General features: G+C 38.5%; 2 protein-coding genes across 2 annotated transcripts; both read left to right on the forward strand.

The window, feature by feature from the left end:
- Positions 1-726: 726 nt before the first annotated feature.
- Positions 727-6777, forward strand: slc39a1 (solute carrier family 39 member 1). Its single transcript, XM_079339496.1, has 4 exons — positions 727-1004; positions 2099-2229; positions 2644-2958; positions 4852-6777. The coding sequence occupies exons 1-4, from the start codon at positions 890-892 to the stop codon at positions 5203-5205; spliced, it is 915 nt and encodes a 304-aa protein (XP_079195622.1). The 5' UTR covers positions 727-889; the 3' UTR covers positions 5206-6777.
- Positions 6778-11909: 5132 nt separating this feature from the next.
- LOC306821282 (retinaldehyde-binding protein 1-like) lies at positions 11910-17135 on the forward strand. Its single transcript, XM_079339603.1, has 8 exons — positions 11910-11975; positions 12983-13023; positions 13437-13565; positions 13678-13882; positions 14726-14904; positions 14989-15147; positions 15251-15361; positions 16360-17135. The coding sequence occupies exons 2-8, from the start codon at positions 13015-13017 to the stop codon at positions 16504-16506; spliced, it is 939 nt and encodes a 312-aa protein (XP_079195729.1). The 5' UTR covers positions 11910-11975; positions 12983-13014; the 3' UTR covers positions 16507-17135.
- The last annotated feature ends 254 nt before the right edge of the window (positions 17136-17389 follow it).

Below are 17389 nucleotides of genomic sequence, written 5' to 3' on the forward strand. Positions count from 1 at the left end.
ATGGTGTTACTGATTTTAGCAATGGTAGCCAAGTCCCATTTGCGAGGATGGTTTGCTGCACGTTTTGGGAAATTACGGCTGGTCTTGATTAGAGGCCCCTATTCGTTTATTGTTGAAACAGTTTTCAGATCACAGATGAGTAGAAGAAGCAGTAAAGCAGGTTGGCATGGGCTGTCTTACAAAGCAAGATCAAATTAGTGATTTCACGTTATATATATATATATATATATATATATATATATATATATATATATATATATATATATATATATTACGATATCTCAAGTCTGTACACTGTTAAATATTCTTTCTGGTTACAATTTTTTCATAGGCGTCCACATCTTTGCTGTGCAGCAGTTTGATCTGAAAATAATGTTCCATCTCAGATTAAGTTTACCATGCACTTTGTCCACTCAAATGGAACAAATAAAGCTTTTACAACCAGATTAGCGTGACGAAATGGAACCAAATAAACCAAGTAGCCTAAATATAATTTTGCCTTACATTATTATTACTAAATTCATCATTACATTCCGTTAAATTGCTTTGATTAATTCAGGTACTTTGATTTTATGCTATTATTTATTCTACCGTGTTAAATTATGGGCATTATTTCTATTCAACAAAGTCATCCATTTGCTTGGGAGTCAGCAAGCGCTTCGGAGAGAGAGAACTACAATTCATGACTTTCGCGATTTTTTTGTTTAGCCTTGTCGGCCACCGTAGCCCAAACAGCGCAGGCTGTGCTTTCCATATATAATTCTAGTGTTGATGTTTTCTCAGTGAGACTCTCATCGTCTTGGGGCCAGCAAAGTCCAGTTTCATAGCGTATCAAATGAAAGCACAGTTAGTTAGTTTGCATTATTCTTGTGACAATTAATGCGACAGCATGGACTACCTGCTCGGGGTGAAAGTAGGCTCTCTGTTTGGGTTATTGTTTTTAACTCTTCTTTTTGGATTTATCCCAGCTCGAGTCCTGTGGTTCAGAGACACAAACGCCACAGGTATGTATACTACATCAGCAGATGTAAATATTGTAAATAAAATACTTATATGACTGTTACAGCCTATTCATAGAGAGCCATACATACAAACAGGTAAACAATGAAGGTTATGGAAAATACATGTGACTTTTTACTTAGATTAGAGTTGTGTTTTCTGTCTAAAACTGCTGCCGATCTGAGAAAGGACACACCCTTATAATCAAATCGTTTTCATTTCTGTTCTTCTTTATATTTATATCCGCAGATAATAAGCCTAGCCTTAAATTGCATGAGTTTTGAATGAAGTTTGGTTTAGGGGTCCCTCCTCTCAGTACATGAGGTGGTCTTCACAGCTCGACTGTCTGATCACATATTGTGAATAGTGCTACGTTGTTGTTGATACTATCACCTGTGAGCCTTTATCGAAGTGATAACCGAATGAGTGTTTTATAAAATGTCGGGTCCCAATCATTCACAATCAATAACCATGATAATGTAAACATCTTAGTTCTTTTATTTTCTTCGAACATTTTCACATGCCCTGTCTCTGTTTATTTCTCCCTGCACCAATACATAGCTTCTCTAATTTATTACAACTTAAATGGGCACGAAACAATAATACTAGAAGTATTAATCAACCCCTCTTTCAAGTCTTATAGCTGAAGTCACCTGATAGGGATGAAGCCTGAGGCCCAAAGCCCTCTCTATGGTCACATTTGCCTTCAAGCATGATGAAAAGGAGAATGTTTGAATAGTGAAGTTTGGCCTTCTGATATGGAAGTGAAAGTACATTCATATGTGTTTTAGTGCTCTGTTGAGTTTTGACCTCTGTTTCTTCTTTCACAATCAATATGTGTTATATAACCTTGAAAAACAAAGCAAAACAAAACTTTGGAGGGAGTGGCAGTGATACATTACATCATTTTATTATTTTATCAGTTGATGAGAAAAAAAAACATTTCAAGTCTTTATTAATGATAAGAAAGCTCAAGATAAAAAAAGAAAGAAAATGTGCATTCTTTACTTTGCAGTTCAGGGAATTATTGTGTGTTACAATGGTACCATTGTGTAAAACATAATGACACTTTTTAAAACAACATTCTTTTCATTTGCAGAAACCCAACGGACAGTTCTCAGTCTCATTAGCTGTTTTGCCGGCGGTGTTTTCCTGGCAGCATGTCTACTGGACATCATTCCAACTTATTTGTCCGACATCAGCATCGAGCTGGAGGTTCGGAGTGTGGAGGTACATCCAGGAATGGAATTCACAGTATTACACATTTTCAATAAAACTAACAGGGATTTTAAGAAGATGTATGCATCAACATTCAAATGATTAATCTATCCTTTGGAGTAAAGTGTCAGCAGTAGTATAAAAATGCCCAGTCCAAAGTGAAATTGCCAAAAACATGTTCAGATGAAAAGTAGAAAAAAGTGAAATCTTGTTCAGCTGTATTTAGCATGTAAGCTAGTGAAGAAAAATACTTTTATAAACGTTATCCTCCTAAAATAAAGCTGCACTTCCAGTTACTTTTAAATAAAAATAAACAGTCTCTCCTTGATGTGGAGGGGTCCTCATAGACATAATTTACTTAAATCTGTTCTTTTTATTAGACCAAGCCTGACAAAATAGTAATGTTTCTTTGGTGGTCACAAACAGACCAACTTCCCACTTCCAGAGTTTATCATGGCTTCTGGCTTCTTCGCTGTCCTCATACTGGAGAGGATGGTCCTAAACTGTGGGGGGATGAGCGGAGCTCAGGACGAGAGGGCGCCTCTGATACAGGACAACAGGAACGGTCATGGACACGGGCACCACCCCGTGGCGGACCCTGATGTGGAGGGCAGCAGCCAACACGTCCACGTTGACTTCCACGCTCACTCCCCTTTTCGTTCCTTCATGCTCTTCTTCTCCCTCTCTGTCCACTCGATATTTGAGGGCCTCGCTATCGGCCTCCAGAGTACAGACTCAAAGGTAAGCAGACATTAGTTCTCTTTCCACTCAGTGTAATTCACCTTGAGGTCTCACAAACACTGTTATATTAAAACATTTCCATATTTGAATTCTGAATATTTTGGTCCTGGTGTATCTTGGAACTTGCCCAGAGACGAAAATTGTCTGTGTGAAACAGCAATAAATACAATAAAATAAATGAGTACATGTTGTTGATTTGAGGCATAAATCATGCAGCAATAACTGGAGGATTTCCTTTGAATGGTGACTTTTTTTGAGTTGATGCCAATAAAACATGTCCAAGGATGTTTCTGTAAAACAAACGCAAACGAAAATAATTACAGGCAACTGGGGCGAGCAGGGAAGGGTATAAGACAGCAAATTTCCATGCTGTATAAACAGTTATCAGATAGCCCCACTCCCCTTCAGTGAAGAGCCGGAATAACTCCCTGCTACCAGGGGACTGGCTGGTTAAAGTTAGTTTAGGGTTAGGATGATATTCTAATACGCAGCCTGGGTAATGTCAGGACACATACAGGAGTGCCCAGGTAGTTTCAAAAGGACTACAGGAAAATGGCCAACCTTAACCCTTTATCCTCAATCTGCATAAAGAACTTACACAAGCATTGTTTTCTCCTCTTCCTTTTCTCCCACACTTAAACAAAATTGAATAATTACATCACCGTCCTGTCACAGGTTCATCAGACTTAATAACATGTGATACACTTTGTTTTAAATTCTTAGATCGAGGATAATCAAGAGCACAGTAATCCTATTCTAGCCTTTGAGATCAAGCCTCTCAGTTCTAAACATTGTCATGTGAATAGTTAATTCCCCCGCACTTGGATGGTCTTTCCTTCAATCCTTTTGTCAATATCCTTTGTTACAACAAAGTGCATGATCAAAGACAATATAAGTTGTGATGAAAATGATCTGGTGTGGTGCTTTATGATGCGATGGTAGTACTTTATAATACTGAAGTGTAAGAAGCTTATGAGGTCAATAGCCAGCTATTAGCTTAATCCACAAGCCTCACAAATAGTCAGTGAGGAGATATTCGAGCAAATGTGAAAAGACATCAGCCAGACTTCAGTCTCCCAGACAGTTGATTTGCACACTGAGGAATCATTTGTTTAGAACAGTGCTGTTAGGATAAAGTTAGGATGCTATTTATCAGCACTCTCTTCAACACAGAGGGAAGCAGGCTTTGGGTTTACAAGTTCATGACACAGGTCAGAACACCTCGCCCTCATGCCGATCAGATCTGAGTCTTCTGGTCTTAAGACATCCTCACGAGCTCCAGCATGCCATCAGTGTGCCCTCAGGACTCTTCAGCTCGACAACACCATTTGTTGTTGTGTTTTCTTGTTGGAAATGGACTCCCCGAGCTAAAGAAATAGATTGCAGAGAGTTAATACAATGATTGACCTTTTAAGAAAGTATTGAGATCTCATGTTCAAAGGAGACATACACTCTGAGGTATATACTTCTAAAAAGGGACACATTTTTACACCACACACCTGGTGTACAATAAAAGATAAGCTTTGTGAAGCCAAATGATTTCTTCTGTATGGATAGTGATTTCTAATTCTCTCCTGTTTTATATTTAGAAACGAAAAAATTAAGGCGATTTGTAACGGTTGCTTTATATTTTTTTAAATATTGCAAAACTGCACAGAGCCAAAGAATAGTAATAGCTGATCGATGACAGGAAAAGATAACACAATTTATACTTCGAGTAATGAAACAGACACCAGGTACAACAACACCATAAAAAGCTTTACTAAATGATGCCTACTGTAAAACACAAAGCTACCCTTGTATAAATAGCTACATTTGCATAAACTCTTCAATATCTTGTGCAGATGTTTCTAATATCATGAAGTGACCATTACATGTCTGTGTTTTCTCCAGGTTTTAGAGCTCTGTGTCGCTATACTAATCCACAAGAGCATCATCGTGTTCAGCCTATCTGTGAAGCTGGTCCAGAGCGCCGTCAGTCCGTTATGGGTGGCTGCTTACATCGGAGTGTTCGCCATGATGTCACCCATAGGCATCGGCATTGGCATCTCTGTAATGGAGGCGGGGCTAGCAGCTGGAGCACTTATCCAGGCTATCCTTGAGGGCCTCGCGGCAGGGACATTTATTTACATCACATTTATGGAGATCCTACCGCATGAGCTCAACTCCCCTGGCAGACAGCTTATCAAGGTGCTCTTCATCCTGCTGGGATTCAGCGTCATGGCAACTTTGACGTTTTTGGGCTGAGACTGAGACTCTGTGGCAAATTCAGCTGGCCCCCATGTCAGGATGTGACCTGGGTGCTTTGTGCAATCTACTAAAGCTCCCACAGTCATGTGGGTAAATTCTGTACAGAGAACTTTACTTTTGGTACATCCAGATCAGAAGTCTTTAATTTCAAAGGCAGCATGACAACAGTTGGTGGTTTTATTACTTTTAATATACTTTAAAAAACATTTCATAAAATAAGATTCCCCAGTATCACTTATTGGGTTGGAAGTAAAGAGGAAACAGTTACAGATAAGGCAAGTTTATTGAACCACTTTGAGAAGCACAGGGAAAAGATCACTGTGTCTACTCATTCACCACTGTCCTTGTTTTCAAACATGCCTCTGACCTGCAAACAAAAGCACAATCTAACCTTTGTAACTATTGAAGAAACCTCTAGAAACAAAGGGCAGAGTTGAACGTATATGATACCTTATAATTAATCCAATCACACTAGTATACAGGCCCCATCAGATGTTGAAGGTTTACATTTAATTATAATGAATCCAAACAAGAAGCTTCTGCACTTTGGTTTTTAGTGTTTTACTTGGTACGACTCTCACTACAGACCCAGCTTGATGGTTTGCTTTAGTGAATAGATATTTTTAATGATGTTTCTACTGACATAAGTTAATTTGCTTAATAATGACATTTTAGTTAATTCCTGTTAGCTTTAGGTTTCACTTTTGTAACGCTTTTACGCCTCATCTTTACTAACTGAATTATTGTTTAACATTAGTCCAGAACAATAGTGTGTACATTAAAACTGACTCCATGGTGCCTTTAAAAGTTACAAAGAGAGAAAATAAGAAAAATGTTCCAATAAAGCATCAGTGGTTATTGCCACGGATGAGAATGAATGACATGTACTTGGCTGTATTTAAAACTGCTTATCCCTGTTATTGACTTTCTGTTGTCCTTTGACTGTGTTCACTCTTTTCTGTTTGCCACAATGTTCAGTATTAAGTTTAAGTATATCAAAGCAAGCAAGACATAGCAGGGCCACACATTGGGTACTTTACAGTCAATGTTCTTGATTTTAGGGCCAAAACTGTACTTTAAATGTCCAATACTTTATTTAATAATATAATATATTCTTTCCCAAAGTATTAAATGTTGTGAGAATACATCTCACAAGGATACACATAGTTAAAAAAAAAGGTCTAGTTTATCTGTGCTTTCAGCCTGCTTACACCAATTCAACTATTATGCTAATTCCATCATATGCAGGTTATTAACTGTGCTCAATCACATTTCCTGTTTTAGTCCCTCATGTGAGGGTCTGATGGTTTCATCAGCAGGACAAATAGCAGAAGGAGGTTGTGGATTATTTGTCACACAAAGAAGTGCACATGTCAGCAGAAATGTTTTTGTTGTAAAGCGAGTTTGAATCAGGCGATTTCTTTGCATGCACATATCAACCAATGTGTTATGCAATGTTGGCAAGATAACTGTCGTCTTAGCCAGGCTATTAAATGTTATGACATTACTTGATGTGTTTATTTATCAAATGTATTTTTAACATAAAGATTGGCCTGATGATCCCCTGGATTCCACTGTACATTGTAGTTTATTGAGTTGTTTATTCACAAATGCTTTGACAACAAAAACTTGACAGATTCCACAAATGTAAATGTTTTGTACGTTATCGGCAAACCTTAAACTCAAATGTACAAGTGTATAGTTTTGTCCCAGTAGCATCAGGACACAGCTTGTACAGCATTTTAGCTGAATGTGATGCAGAAGAAAATGGCCATCATGTGAATTTTGTGATTTAAACCTAAAATTAATACTTCTGATGGTCACTTTACAAAGCAACCCTTTACCATCCATGTGTGAATGGGTGGGGTCGACATGCGGTGGTTAAACACTTTGAGTCATCAGAAGACTAGATAAGAGCTATACACGCTTAAGTCCATTTACCATTTACTGTACAACAAAACAATGAATGAGGCCACTGGATCCAAGATCTAATCACGTACTTTACTTCAGGCATTGTTTTCATTTCGCAGCCTCCGCTTATGAAATCATTTCACCATTCCCTCCAACCACAAATCATTAAACTTTACAGAATCCATTTTATGCTTTTTAAAGATCAACTTTCAAGCAATCTCCCTTCAAAACAAAACATGCATTTTTACTTTACTGACAAAAGCTAAGCCGCTTGTTTCAAGGATGGCTATGAGTCCATTAAACAAAAGGAATGTGTTTAGTTATTGATGGTAAGCTTTAATTGGTAGCATAAATCTGTGTAAAGGTTTTAAATGTTGGCAACATCCTTCAGATAAAGTCTGAAATGTGTAAATAGGTTACTTGAAAAAATCTTTTGCAGGCTTATTCTTCATGGCTCTAAACCATGCAAATAAGGCGAATATTTAGGTCACCAATTTGAACAATATCTCTTTATTAACAAATGAGAAAAACAGTTTAATTCAGGCAAAATACAATGGAGTATTTATTACCAGAGCATCAACAAAGATTTTCAAAGCATTAACCTTCCAGATTTTATAGTACTGTCAAACACCAAACTGATGACATGATTTATTAAATGTGGTAGGTCTGTTATGGACAATGGATGGTAAGATAGCCTGATTATTCTTTAGAATAATGCCATAATATGAACTATTATAGTTTTAAGTGCCAGAGTTTAAAAGTAAGAATAGGGGACTTGTGCTTTGACGTTGAAGAAGTACAAAAAAGTGTCATCAGCATAAAGAGAAAAGTGATATTTATACAAAAGCATGTATTAAAAAAAATACATTTAAGGTCTTTGTCTGAGGCTAAGGACTAACAATTCAACACTAACTAAAAAAAGAAACCTTAACTGGTCACAAAATTATTTGAAAAAGGTGAGAAATATTGAGATGAACAACAGTTTACACGGTACTTTTTAGCTCATCTTCACTCGATCAAATGTGATACGTCTGAATCAACAGACAACAGTTTCCTGTTACACTTTAGGAACAAAGTATTGAAAAGAGGGAAGAGATTAAACTTCAGTTCTTTACATAGTACAAAACCAGTTTGGTAAGAATGAATAATGAAATCAGAAAATGTGTTTTGTTTGTTCACAACTTTTCCAAGAGTTTTTGCTTTCATAGGCAAAATAAGAAATTGGACAATACATTGAAAGCCTGCTGTTGAATCAGTGAGATTTGTACTTTATAATGAGTAGATGGCAGCTCTGAGCTAAGGCCATACTGGTGTAACATGTTTAAAATGTTAGAAGATTAATTTTTGTACCCAATACTTTAAGGAATGCTGTTCTGTTATTGAGGAATCTCAATCTTATTAAGATTAGTATTTCGGCATTAACTCTATCCTTTGATATGGGGTAAAATTAGGTTAACAACGTTTATGTTGGGGTTTACTTTCAACCATTTATAAGACATAATTCTCAATAGAAGTACATGAGATAATCTTGTATCACAACGTTTATTTATCTGCTGTTTCTCCTTTTTGGAATGACGATTACAGACGTGTACCCCACGTGCTGGCAGAGTCATATTGTCTCTCCCGTTGCGCAGAACGTTCATGGTGGTAGGCTGTCAGCTGTAGTCTATGAGGTGTGTTCTAGGGCAACTTTTTGGCCAAGACAAAAAGCGTTGTGTGTCGCAGTCAACCTTCGTCGTGATTAGTTCTTTGTCGTCTGTTTGGTATGTCAGGGCCTTTAAATAACTTGAGCTATCAGAAAGCATTACTTGTCTAACAGGAACCTAAAATGAGGTCCTTAGGGTGTATTCCTATATGGTGCAAATGCAGCTTTAGGGGGCATGGCATGGTATTCTACAAGAGTATTCTTATCTGGATAATGAGGTTAAGAGCTTCAAGCAGGAGAAATCTTTCGTTGTGGTGTAGAAAGTCTCCATATATCCACTAATGATTGGACTGCATTAGGTGACTGAATGTTTCGGTATAATAACAAATAAATAGTTTGGGATTGCTGACTATTGAGGACATAATCAAAGCACAGTTGAAATCTACAACCATGATTATGTACTCATCTGAGAAGTCAAGTATGATTCCAAAAAGACAATCTGAAATAGAAATATGGAAATATATTGAATCATCAAATGCTGATAAACATTCTCCAGTATAGTTCTTACAGAGTTTACTGTCACACTAACTATTGAATATCTCGCTCTAAGGCATGAGAATGACTTAAATACTATTCCTTATCATAATTGCAAAACCTGAACCTGAAAAACTTACAGAAATCAGAATATTTGGAGTGGGCTGATCACTGGAGGTGCCACTAGGTGGAGATGTTGATCCTATAATCCTCCAACAAGGAGAGTACGCTTCACAGAGGCAGGTTTAGAGGAGTGAAATATGACTTGAAGAATACACTTTTAAGTATGCATGTTATCAATAGCATTCAAACAATCAATTGCTTCATTATAGGAAAAGGTCATCAGGAATACACACTTAATGAATACAGGCCAAATCACAAGCCAACATTAAACAGAGCTTTGTTAACAATTCATATTGCCAACACTTGTCTTTGCTTTCCCGACTAAGAAAAGTCGAAATGTTCCATCAAAGAAAATGATCAAAGGCCTTTATATATACTGTAGCAAAACATTATAAGGTATATCTAATGATAATGATGCTATTTACAGAGAAACACTTGACCTACCAATGATCAAGCATACAATCATGTCCATGAAAAAACACACTTTTGGGTGGCAGAAACCTCCAGCAGAGGTTCATAGGTGGACGGTCATGTGCTGTGCCATCTGAGGTGAAGAAGTGATGTGAAAGCATTTTCTATTCCTTAAAAACATTCATGTGACTTTCAATTCATTTTGTCTTGAAACAGCCTGCTCCTTCTGAAAAATTTCACCTTCACATTTATTATTTACTGTTACTTAGAAGGAGGTTTTGATTCAAACAGTTTCTGTTCAACCCTGACTCCTCTATCCATTGATCTATTAGTGATCTGCTCATGTCTTATCAATTCAAACAGCAGAACAGTTTAATGAATAATGTCTGTACAGTAGCCTATGCATTTGTTGGTTTGCAGAGTGACATACTGTAGCACACAGCAAATTCCTTTACATCAAAGAACTTAACTATAGAGCGGAGACAGAAACACTTCCATGGAGGCATTGTTAACCCTTGTTTGTCTCTGCAAGGGAATAGAAGGTCATTCATGAGCTTCTACTAATGAGAGAGTTGATGATAGAAAAACAATGAAAGGGTACAGTAGGTCTGCCAGTTCTGGATGACAGAGGCTTCAGTGTGTGGAGGAGGAAGACCCATCCATCGGGGCATCAAGCTTCAGTGTGGCATGGACGCTTCTTGTGTTCCCCAGAGCTCATTAACCTCTTCTCTCATCTCAGCAAGGACACTAAACTGAATTCTCCTCTTTTGGAGAATTCTCAGGCATGATGCAGATTTTATCCAAATGCCTCCAAAGTCAGCTTTTTTCCACACTGTGATTACATGTTGTAATCAACATGTAGTTGATGACGTCTTTGACTGACTGAAACTGGCAACAGAAGATGTTGTGACCATGGTTTCATATGCAAACTTCTGCAAGTGAAGTAAATGAAAATAAATGACAGCTAAAGCTTGAATTAAAATACATAGAGAGAAGGCAGATTTGTTTCTGAATATCAGGAATAAATGACCAACAACAAGAGAGAGGCAGATTGTCTTATGTTGTGCAATCATGGATAACTAATCCATGATCTGGGTACCAAAACAGGCGGTCCCCTCTGATGAGGATTTCAAAGAATGTGCAGAAAAGAGTGTGTAATGTGAAGCTGAAAACACAAGTCCCTCACAGGTGGTCGACTCTCATGACATTTCCACAGGAACAGGAGTCTCAAGGTCACCTATAAATCCCACCTTTCATGTCACATGTGTTGTTCTAGCGTGCAGTAAGACAGGGTGACAGCAGGCTCACCAGGTGACACACAGGATAACTCCGGTCAGAGTAATACCGAGAGCTGGGAGCTGAATGAGTGCATGAAGTAGCAGGACAACAGAGAGGAGAACAATATCCTGGGAAAGAAAAGGAAAATGTAGGAGACACAAGTGAACAAAAATGGCCCTCCCAGATAACTATCTATCTATATATATACTATATATATCTGGAACCATTGGATACATGGACCGCTGTTTTTGAAGTTTGGCATTTTGGCCGTTATCATCATCATTATTGGAAGCAAAGTCACCATATTTGGCAGCAAGAGGGATACGCATAAATACACTACTATCCCAGTTGAGAAGTAGCCAATCCATTGAGCATCATGCTTTATTGTGTAATTATTTTCAATGGAACCATTATTTACAGACTTTGAAAAGAGACCATACTGCACAGTCAATGGTCAAATGTTTACTGAGGTATAAATAAACTGGAAGAGAAGGTCACATTTGTTTTTCATACAATTGGAGATTATCAACCTGTGGACTTGCCCCCTACTGGCTTTTAGAAAAGGACCACGTTAAAGGCATTGGGCCCAATTTTGATCCACTTCTTATATAGTCTTAATGGGGTCAATTTTTCAAACCAACTCATGTGTTTTTCCCCTCAGCAGCAGACAGTCCATATGATCAAACCTCTCCTCCAACCCTGTTCCCCTTGTGTAGATTAGCCAATCATTGTAATCCACTATGTCATTTTAATCCTGCTCTGAGTGGTGTTTTTTTTCTTCCTGTAGCTCCTCCCCTGCTGGTCCTCTCTCCTCCTGCTGTCTCCCCCGTCAGTCTGTCTACTCCTCTCATCACGTCTGCTTAAGGTAAGTCTGCCCAGCTCTTTCATTAAATAACCCAAAGGGATAATGACGATGGAAATAGAGACAATTGAATATGTGTTGTTTACTGTGATGTCAAATTTGATGACAAACGTTAAAACTTGGATTTTAACATTTTTGACATCCATGAACCATTGTTGCTGTAAAGTTTAAAATGTCACTGTTTCAGATCTCTATTATCTTACTATATCTATGAATGTTCTTTATTAGACCCAATTTAGATACTGGGGAAAGTTATTATTTTGAAATTGTTTGCTAGTATTACAACATCTGTGAGTGGTGGATAGACTCATTTAACACTTTCACTGTAGAGGATCATTTAGTGAACCTGTGTTTTGTGTGTTGTGGTTAAAGAAAATTAAATGAACTTTATACCTTTAAAAAAGTATCATGATATATTTTCACTGTTTTACTGATCTTGAAAAAACGGATTGAGGTAGATTGCTGGATTGAAAAATTGAAAAACTCAGAACAGCTGTGTGAAAACACTTTCCCAGTCTGACTGAAGGTGTCTCCATTATGCTTAAATTATCTGCGAACCATCTACATGTTCAACTTTTCTGATTCTTCCTCTTGTGTCTGCATGATTTCATAAAAGAATAACATTATTATTTTAGTTAAAGGGCAGAAGCACAGTCTCACTCGCTTCTTACAGATCATAAAAAAAAATCCTTACTGGGGTTGTACTTGGTTTCATGGGGAGCGGTGATCTAAAGATTTGTTACTGTATTGTGTCAGGCTGTTACATAAGAAGATGTCTGCTCCACTGCTGAACATGAAAACCTTTTTTTACTTTAGCATCTTTTAGACCCCTTTATGCGGATTGCACAATCTAATAACTGAAAGAATGCATTTTTGATCCCATGACCTCTCCTAAACAAACTCTGGCATGAAAAAACTAAATGTCTGGACGACTCTGAAAAAAAAGGTTCACACTCAGAAGTTTAATGAATGAGTTCATGTTCTTTGTGCCAATTCTCCTTTGTTCACAGAGTTAGTGGAGCTGCTGTGAGACGCTGCAACCATGGCTGCTGTAAGTTTAATCACTTTGCAACAATACAGCACTTGAGCGTCTCTGTTGGAGCCAGAGGTTTAGTCAGTGACTGGCCTCACTTTCATCAGCTCACGGATTTCCCTATAGCTAAAGCTATTATTGTGCTATAATTGATTGATTCTGGCTCCAGGATGGGCCCTTAAGTTGTTTTTAAGAAGAAGGCTTTAGAAGTCGGTTTTGTAATCATGTGAAGCAGATTAAGCAGGCGTCCACTGGTGTGCATCGTTTGGGGTGTGCAGATGGGCCTTTTGTTTTTTTACACTTAAAGGTCTTTGAAATGAGCTGCCCTTGAAGTATTCAAGCAGTAAAGTGAGTCAAATAGTTTCACTTATAAATTTGTTTCCAAAGACAGCAGCCAGTGAGGCTTAAAAAATGTCTTGTCTTTTTTGCAGACTGGAACTTTCCGCATGGTGTCAGAGGAGGAGCAGGCTATGAGGGCGAAGCTTGAGCATTTGACAGTGAAGGATCATGGGCCGGTGTTTGGGCCTTGCCATAAACTTCCTGGACACACTGTGCAGAAGGTAACAAATGTCACTATATAAATGGAGGACAATAAAGATGATTTTAAAGAAGAAAAATTAAAGAATCATACCTGTAGCATCAAAACGTTCCATTTTCCAAACGTTCCTCCAGGCGAAGGATGAGCTGAATGAGACGGATGACAGGCGGACATCGTCCCTGAAGGAGCTGCGTGCAATGATGAAGGACAGAGCAGCCGAGGGAGATGACCTGGCCAAACTAGTGATGGAGCGCTTTGGGGACAAACCGGACTCTCTGCTGCTGCGCTTCCTCAGAGCTCGCAAATTTGACGTGGTCAGAGCTCATGAGCTCATGAAGGGTTAGAATACACATTTTATTGCTATTACACCTACCAAATATTTCCTATTCAAACATAATATGAGATGATTATATTTTATTTTTTGCTTGTATTGCACTCCACATTCTTTGATTCAGTTCATTTTTCAAAAGCTTGAGTAATTAAGAGTGAGTTCTCTTTTGTGCTCCTGGTTTGCATGAATCCTGTTCATCACAGAGACAGCGAGGCATGTGTTCATTAATTGGGGGCTTTTAGATACTGCCTGAGTTTCTCCTGACAAAGCCCTCCTTTGTGTCCAAATGGGGCAGGCAGAGTTTACTTTACTTGTGAACCCACAATGTCCTCCTGGGAACTTCTGAGCGCATGTGTTGAGTTTGATGCTCTTATTTTACGATAAGATACTAACAACGTGATTATTGTTTGTGTGGCTATCTGTCTCGCTCGCATCTATTTGGTCCTCACAAAGACACAAACACAAATTTATGAACAAAGTGGCTGAACCTGTCAGTATGAGAGGGGACTCTGATGTGACAGTAAACTTGTTTGTTGGGTTAATTGCTGCTAATTGCGAGTAAGAAGCGGAACACATGCATGTGCTAAAGTCCTCACATACCAACACCCACACATGCACTCACACACATGCCTCCACTGTCCTTCTGGGTTAATTGGTGCCTTGCTATGAAGATGCTCAGAGCAGCTCCGCAAATACACTGAGACACTGGTGTCATTGTGTTTGGAACTGAACACACATTTTCTACACAAAGGCATTGTGAACTATTAGTGTTTCAAAAGCGAATGCAGCTGATATTTCATTTTCTGCGTGTGTGTGTGTGTGTGTGTGTGTGTGTGTGTGTGTGTTTGTAGGTTATGTGCGCTTCAGGAAGGAATATCCTGAGCTTTTTGAGAACATGACCCCTGAGGCTGTCCGCAGCACCATCGAGGCAGGTTACCCTGTGGTCCTGCCCAGCAGGGACAAGTATGGCCGTGTCGTCATGCTCTTCAACATCGAGAACTGGGACCTGGAGGAGATCACATTCGATGAGGTAGCTGTGAAACACACCTCTTTGACATAAATGCATTAAAGACGGCGGTGGTATAATAGATATGTATTTCTGTGTGTGTGGCAGATCTTAAGAGCATACTGTGTCATCCTGGAGAAGTTGCTGGAGAATGAAGAAACCCAGATTAACGGCTTCGTCCTGATAGAAAATTTCAAAGGCTTTACCATGCAGCATGCCTCAGGCATCAAACCAGCTGAGCTCAAGAAGATGGTGGACATGCTGCAGGTCAGAAGAGACTCTACAGATGAAGCAGAAACTTCTTAACGCAGAAAAACCCAGAGCAAGTTTTTTTTTTAAATCTTTTGCTGCTTTGTGTGTTTTTGTGCAGGACTCTTTCCCTGCCCGTTTCAAAGCAGTCCATGTCACCCACCAGCCGTGGTACTTCACCACAACATACAACGTGGTCAAACCCTTCATGAAGAGCAAACTGCTGGAGAGGGTAGGACTGGTTATTTATATCAATATTAAAACGAAACTCATAGGAATATGTTAACCATCTTAAAAAAAACAAAAACAAAAACAAAAAAAAAACACTGTGAAAGACGCCAGTGAAGTCACAAAGCTCTATGAGCTGCCATTTGGAGGTCTCTTGTTCTGCATGTTGGCTAATCCAGACTACGCTAGAGGCTCATTCATAAGGTTGCTGAGTAGAGTAATCCCAGTCTTTCACCACAGAATGAGATTCTATTTGCAGTGACCGCTGACTGCAGTAGTTGAACTGAGTTGTTCTCTAAATGGACAACTGGTGTTGAGGTAGATTGCTGGATTAGTAACACTGTGTCAAGTCACAGAGGAGGGTATGTATGTGATTTCTAAACGCTCATCTTTGAAAAAGCCAGAACCCGACCTGTGGCTCCTTTCCAACACGCCACTCTCTCTCTCTCTATTTCTGATTTTCCACTCTATTCACTATCTCTTTAATAAAAGTATTAAAAGCCCAAAATGAATCTTTAAACAAAAATCTGATTTGAATGACAAGTATGAACATTAAAAAAAAAAACTTTTTTGGTGGTCTGTTTTCACTACAAACACACCATACAACACCATGTTTCTAAAATGTGCAAGAAAATTTCCAAATTAAAATCACAATCACAAAAAAGGAGATATCAAATTTAGTCATCAATAAACTGGGATTACAGCGGTATTCACATTTCACCATTCACCTTACTATACACGACTTTAAGGCTTTATGTAGTTTTATTTATTTTTCAGTTTTCATGAAAAAAGAAAATAACTATTGAGGCCAACATTATTTGATGCCCCATGCTGTACACGTGATTATTTCTTGCTGTAAAAGTTGTGTTTAAAAACCTTATTATGAGTGGTTCCCTCGTGGAGATAACCTCAAGTGGACGAAAGCATTGGCATTTCTGCATTGTCCTCATTTTTAATTTGCATTCCCATCTCCTCTGAATTCTTTTTTTATTATCTCCTCAGGTGTTTGTTCATGGTGATGAGCTGGACAACTACATGAAAGAATTCGATGCAGAAATCCTGCCTTCAGATTTTGATGGAAAAGCATCGGTCGCTAACTGCCAGGCCATCGCCACCAAGCTTTTCGGCTCCGAAGACACTGCTCTCTGAGAGACAGTCCTCTCGTTTCATACACATGAGTTATAGTGCCGTCCACCCTAGATGCTTCTCACTGATCAGAACAGATGTGTGGTCTCTTCTAAAGATAGGTTGACATTTGTCTTATTATTCAAGAGGTTCCACTGAACAAAGAAGGAGTATCTAATGTTAGGAGCAGAGGCTGGTTTGCAAATGAGTAATATGTGACATAAATGGGGGAAAAAAGGACGTTTAGATATAACAGAAAGAATAAGTGATGGTTCTATTTTACAGTGTTCACATGTCTTGCAACTTTAGGAGCAGAGGGTTGATGATTTGATGATGTAGCTCACATACTGAATGAGGCAGACTATAGTTGGCGCTCTTCTTCTCATTAAATTTCACAGGATACAGAACAGCCTTGTGTCTACATTCGTCATCAGATGAATGAGAGCACCAGTGCTTTTACAGTCACAGGAGGGAAGATAAGAGGAAGGAAAGCTGATGGATATGTCTGCATTTGACAATTGTAGGAGCCGGAGCCTCCTGGTGCAGTGCCTTGGAAACACTTCTTTGTCTCAGTACCACAAAGATCCACGTTGCAGTTTGCATTGAATTGGAAATGTTTAATTAAATAAACTTTTTGTGTGTCTGTAGTTGAATTTTTTTGTCTTCAGGCCATTTCTCCGTACACAATGAATGTTGCCTAAAGCTGAGATGTAGGTTAATCTGCATCAGAATATGTTTGCTGCCAGAAGATTTTAAGAAATGTATCAAGAAATTGAAAAAAGAGAAAGGACCAAAATTACGCTCCAAGTATATAAAGCGATAAAAAATATTAGTAGCCATCTTGCCTCAAGAAATAAAGTTTTTCATTCCTCCACCTCATTGTGGAGTCAGACTTATATTATGAAAA

The sequence above is a fragment of the Symphodus melops genome (assembly GCF_947650265.1).
Source record: "Symphodus melops genome assembly, chromosome: 3".
Classification (NCBI taxonomy): domain Eukaryota; kingdom Metazoa; phylum Chordata; class Actinopteri; order Labriformes; family Labridae; genus Symphodus; species Symphodus melops.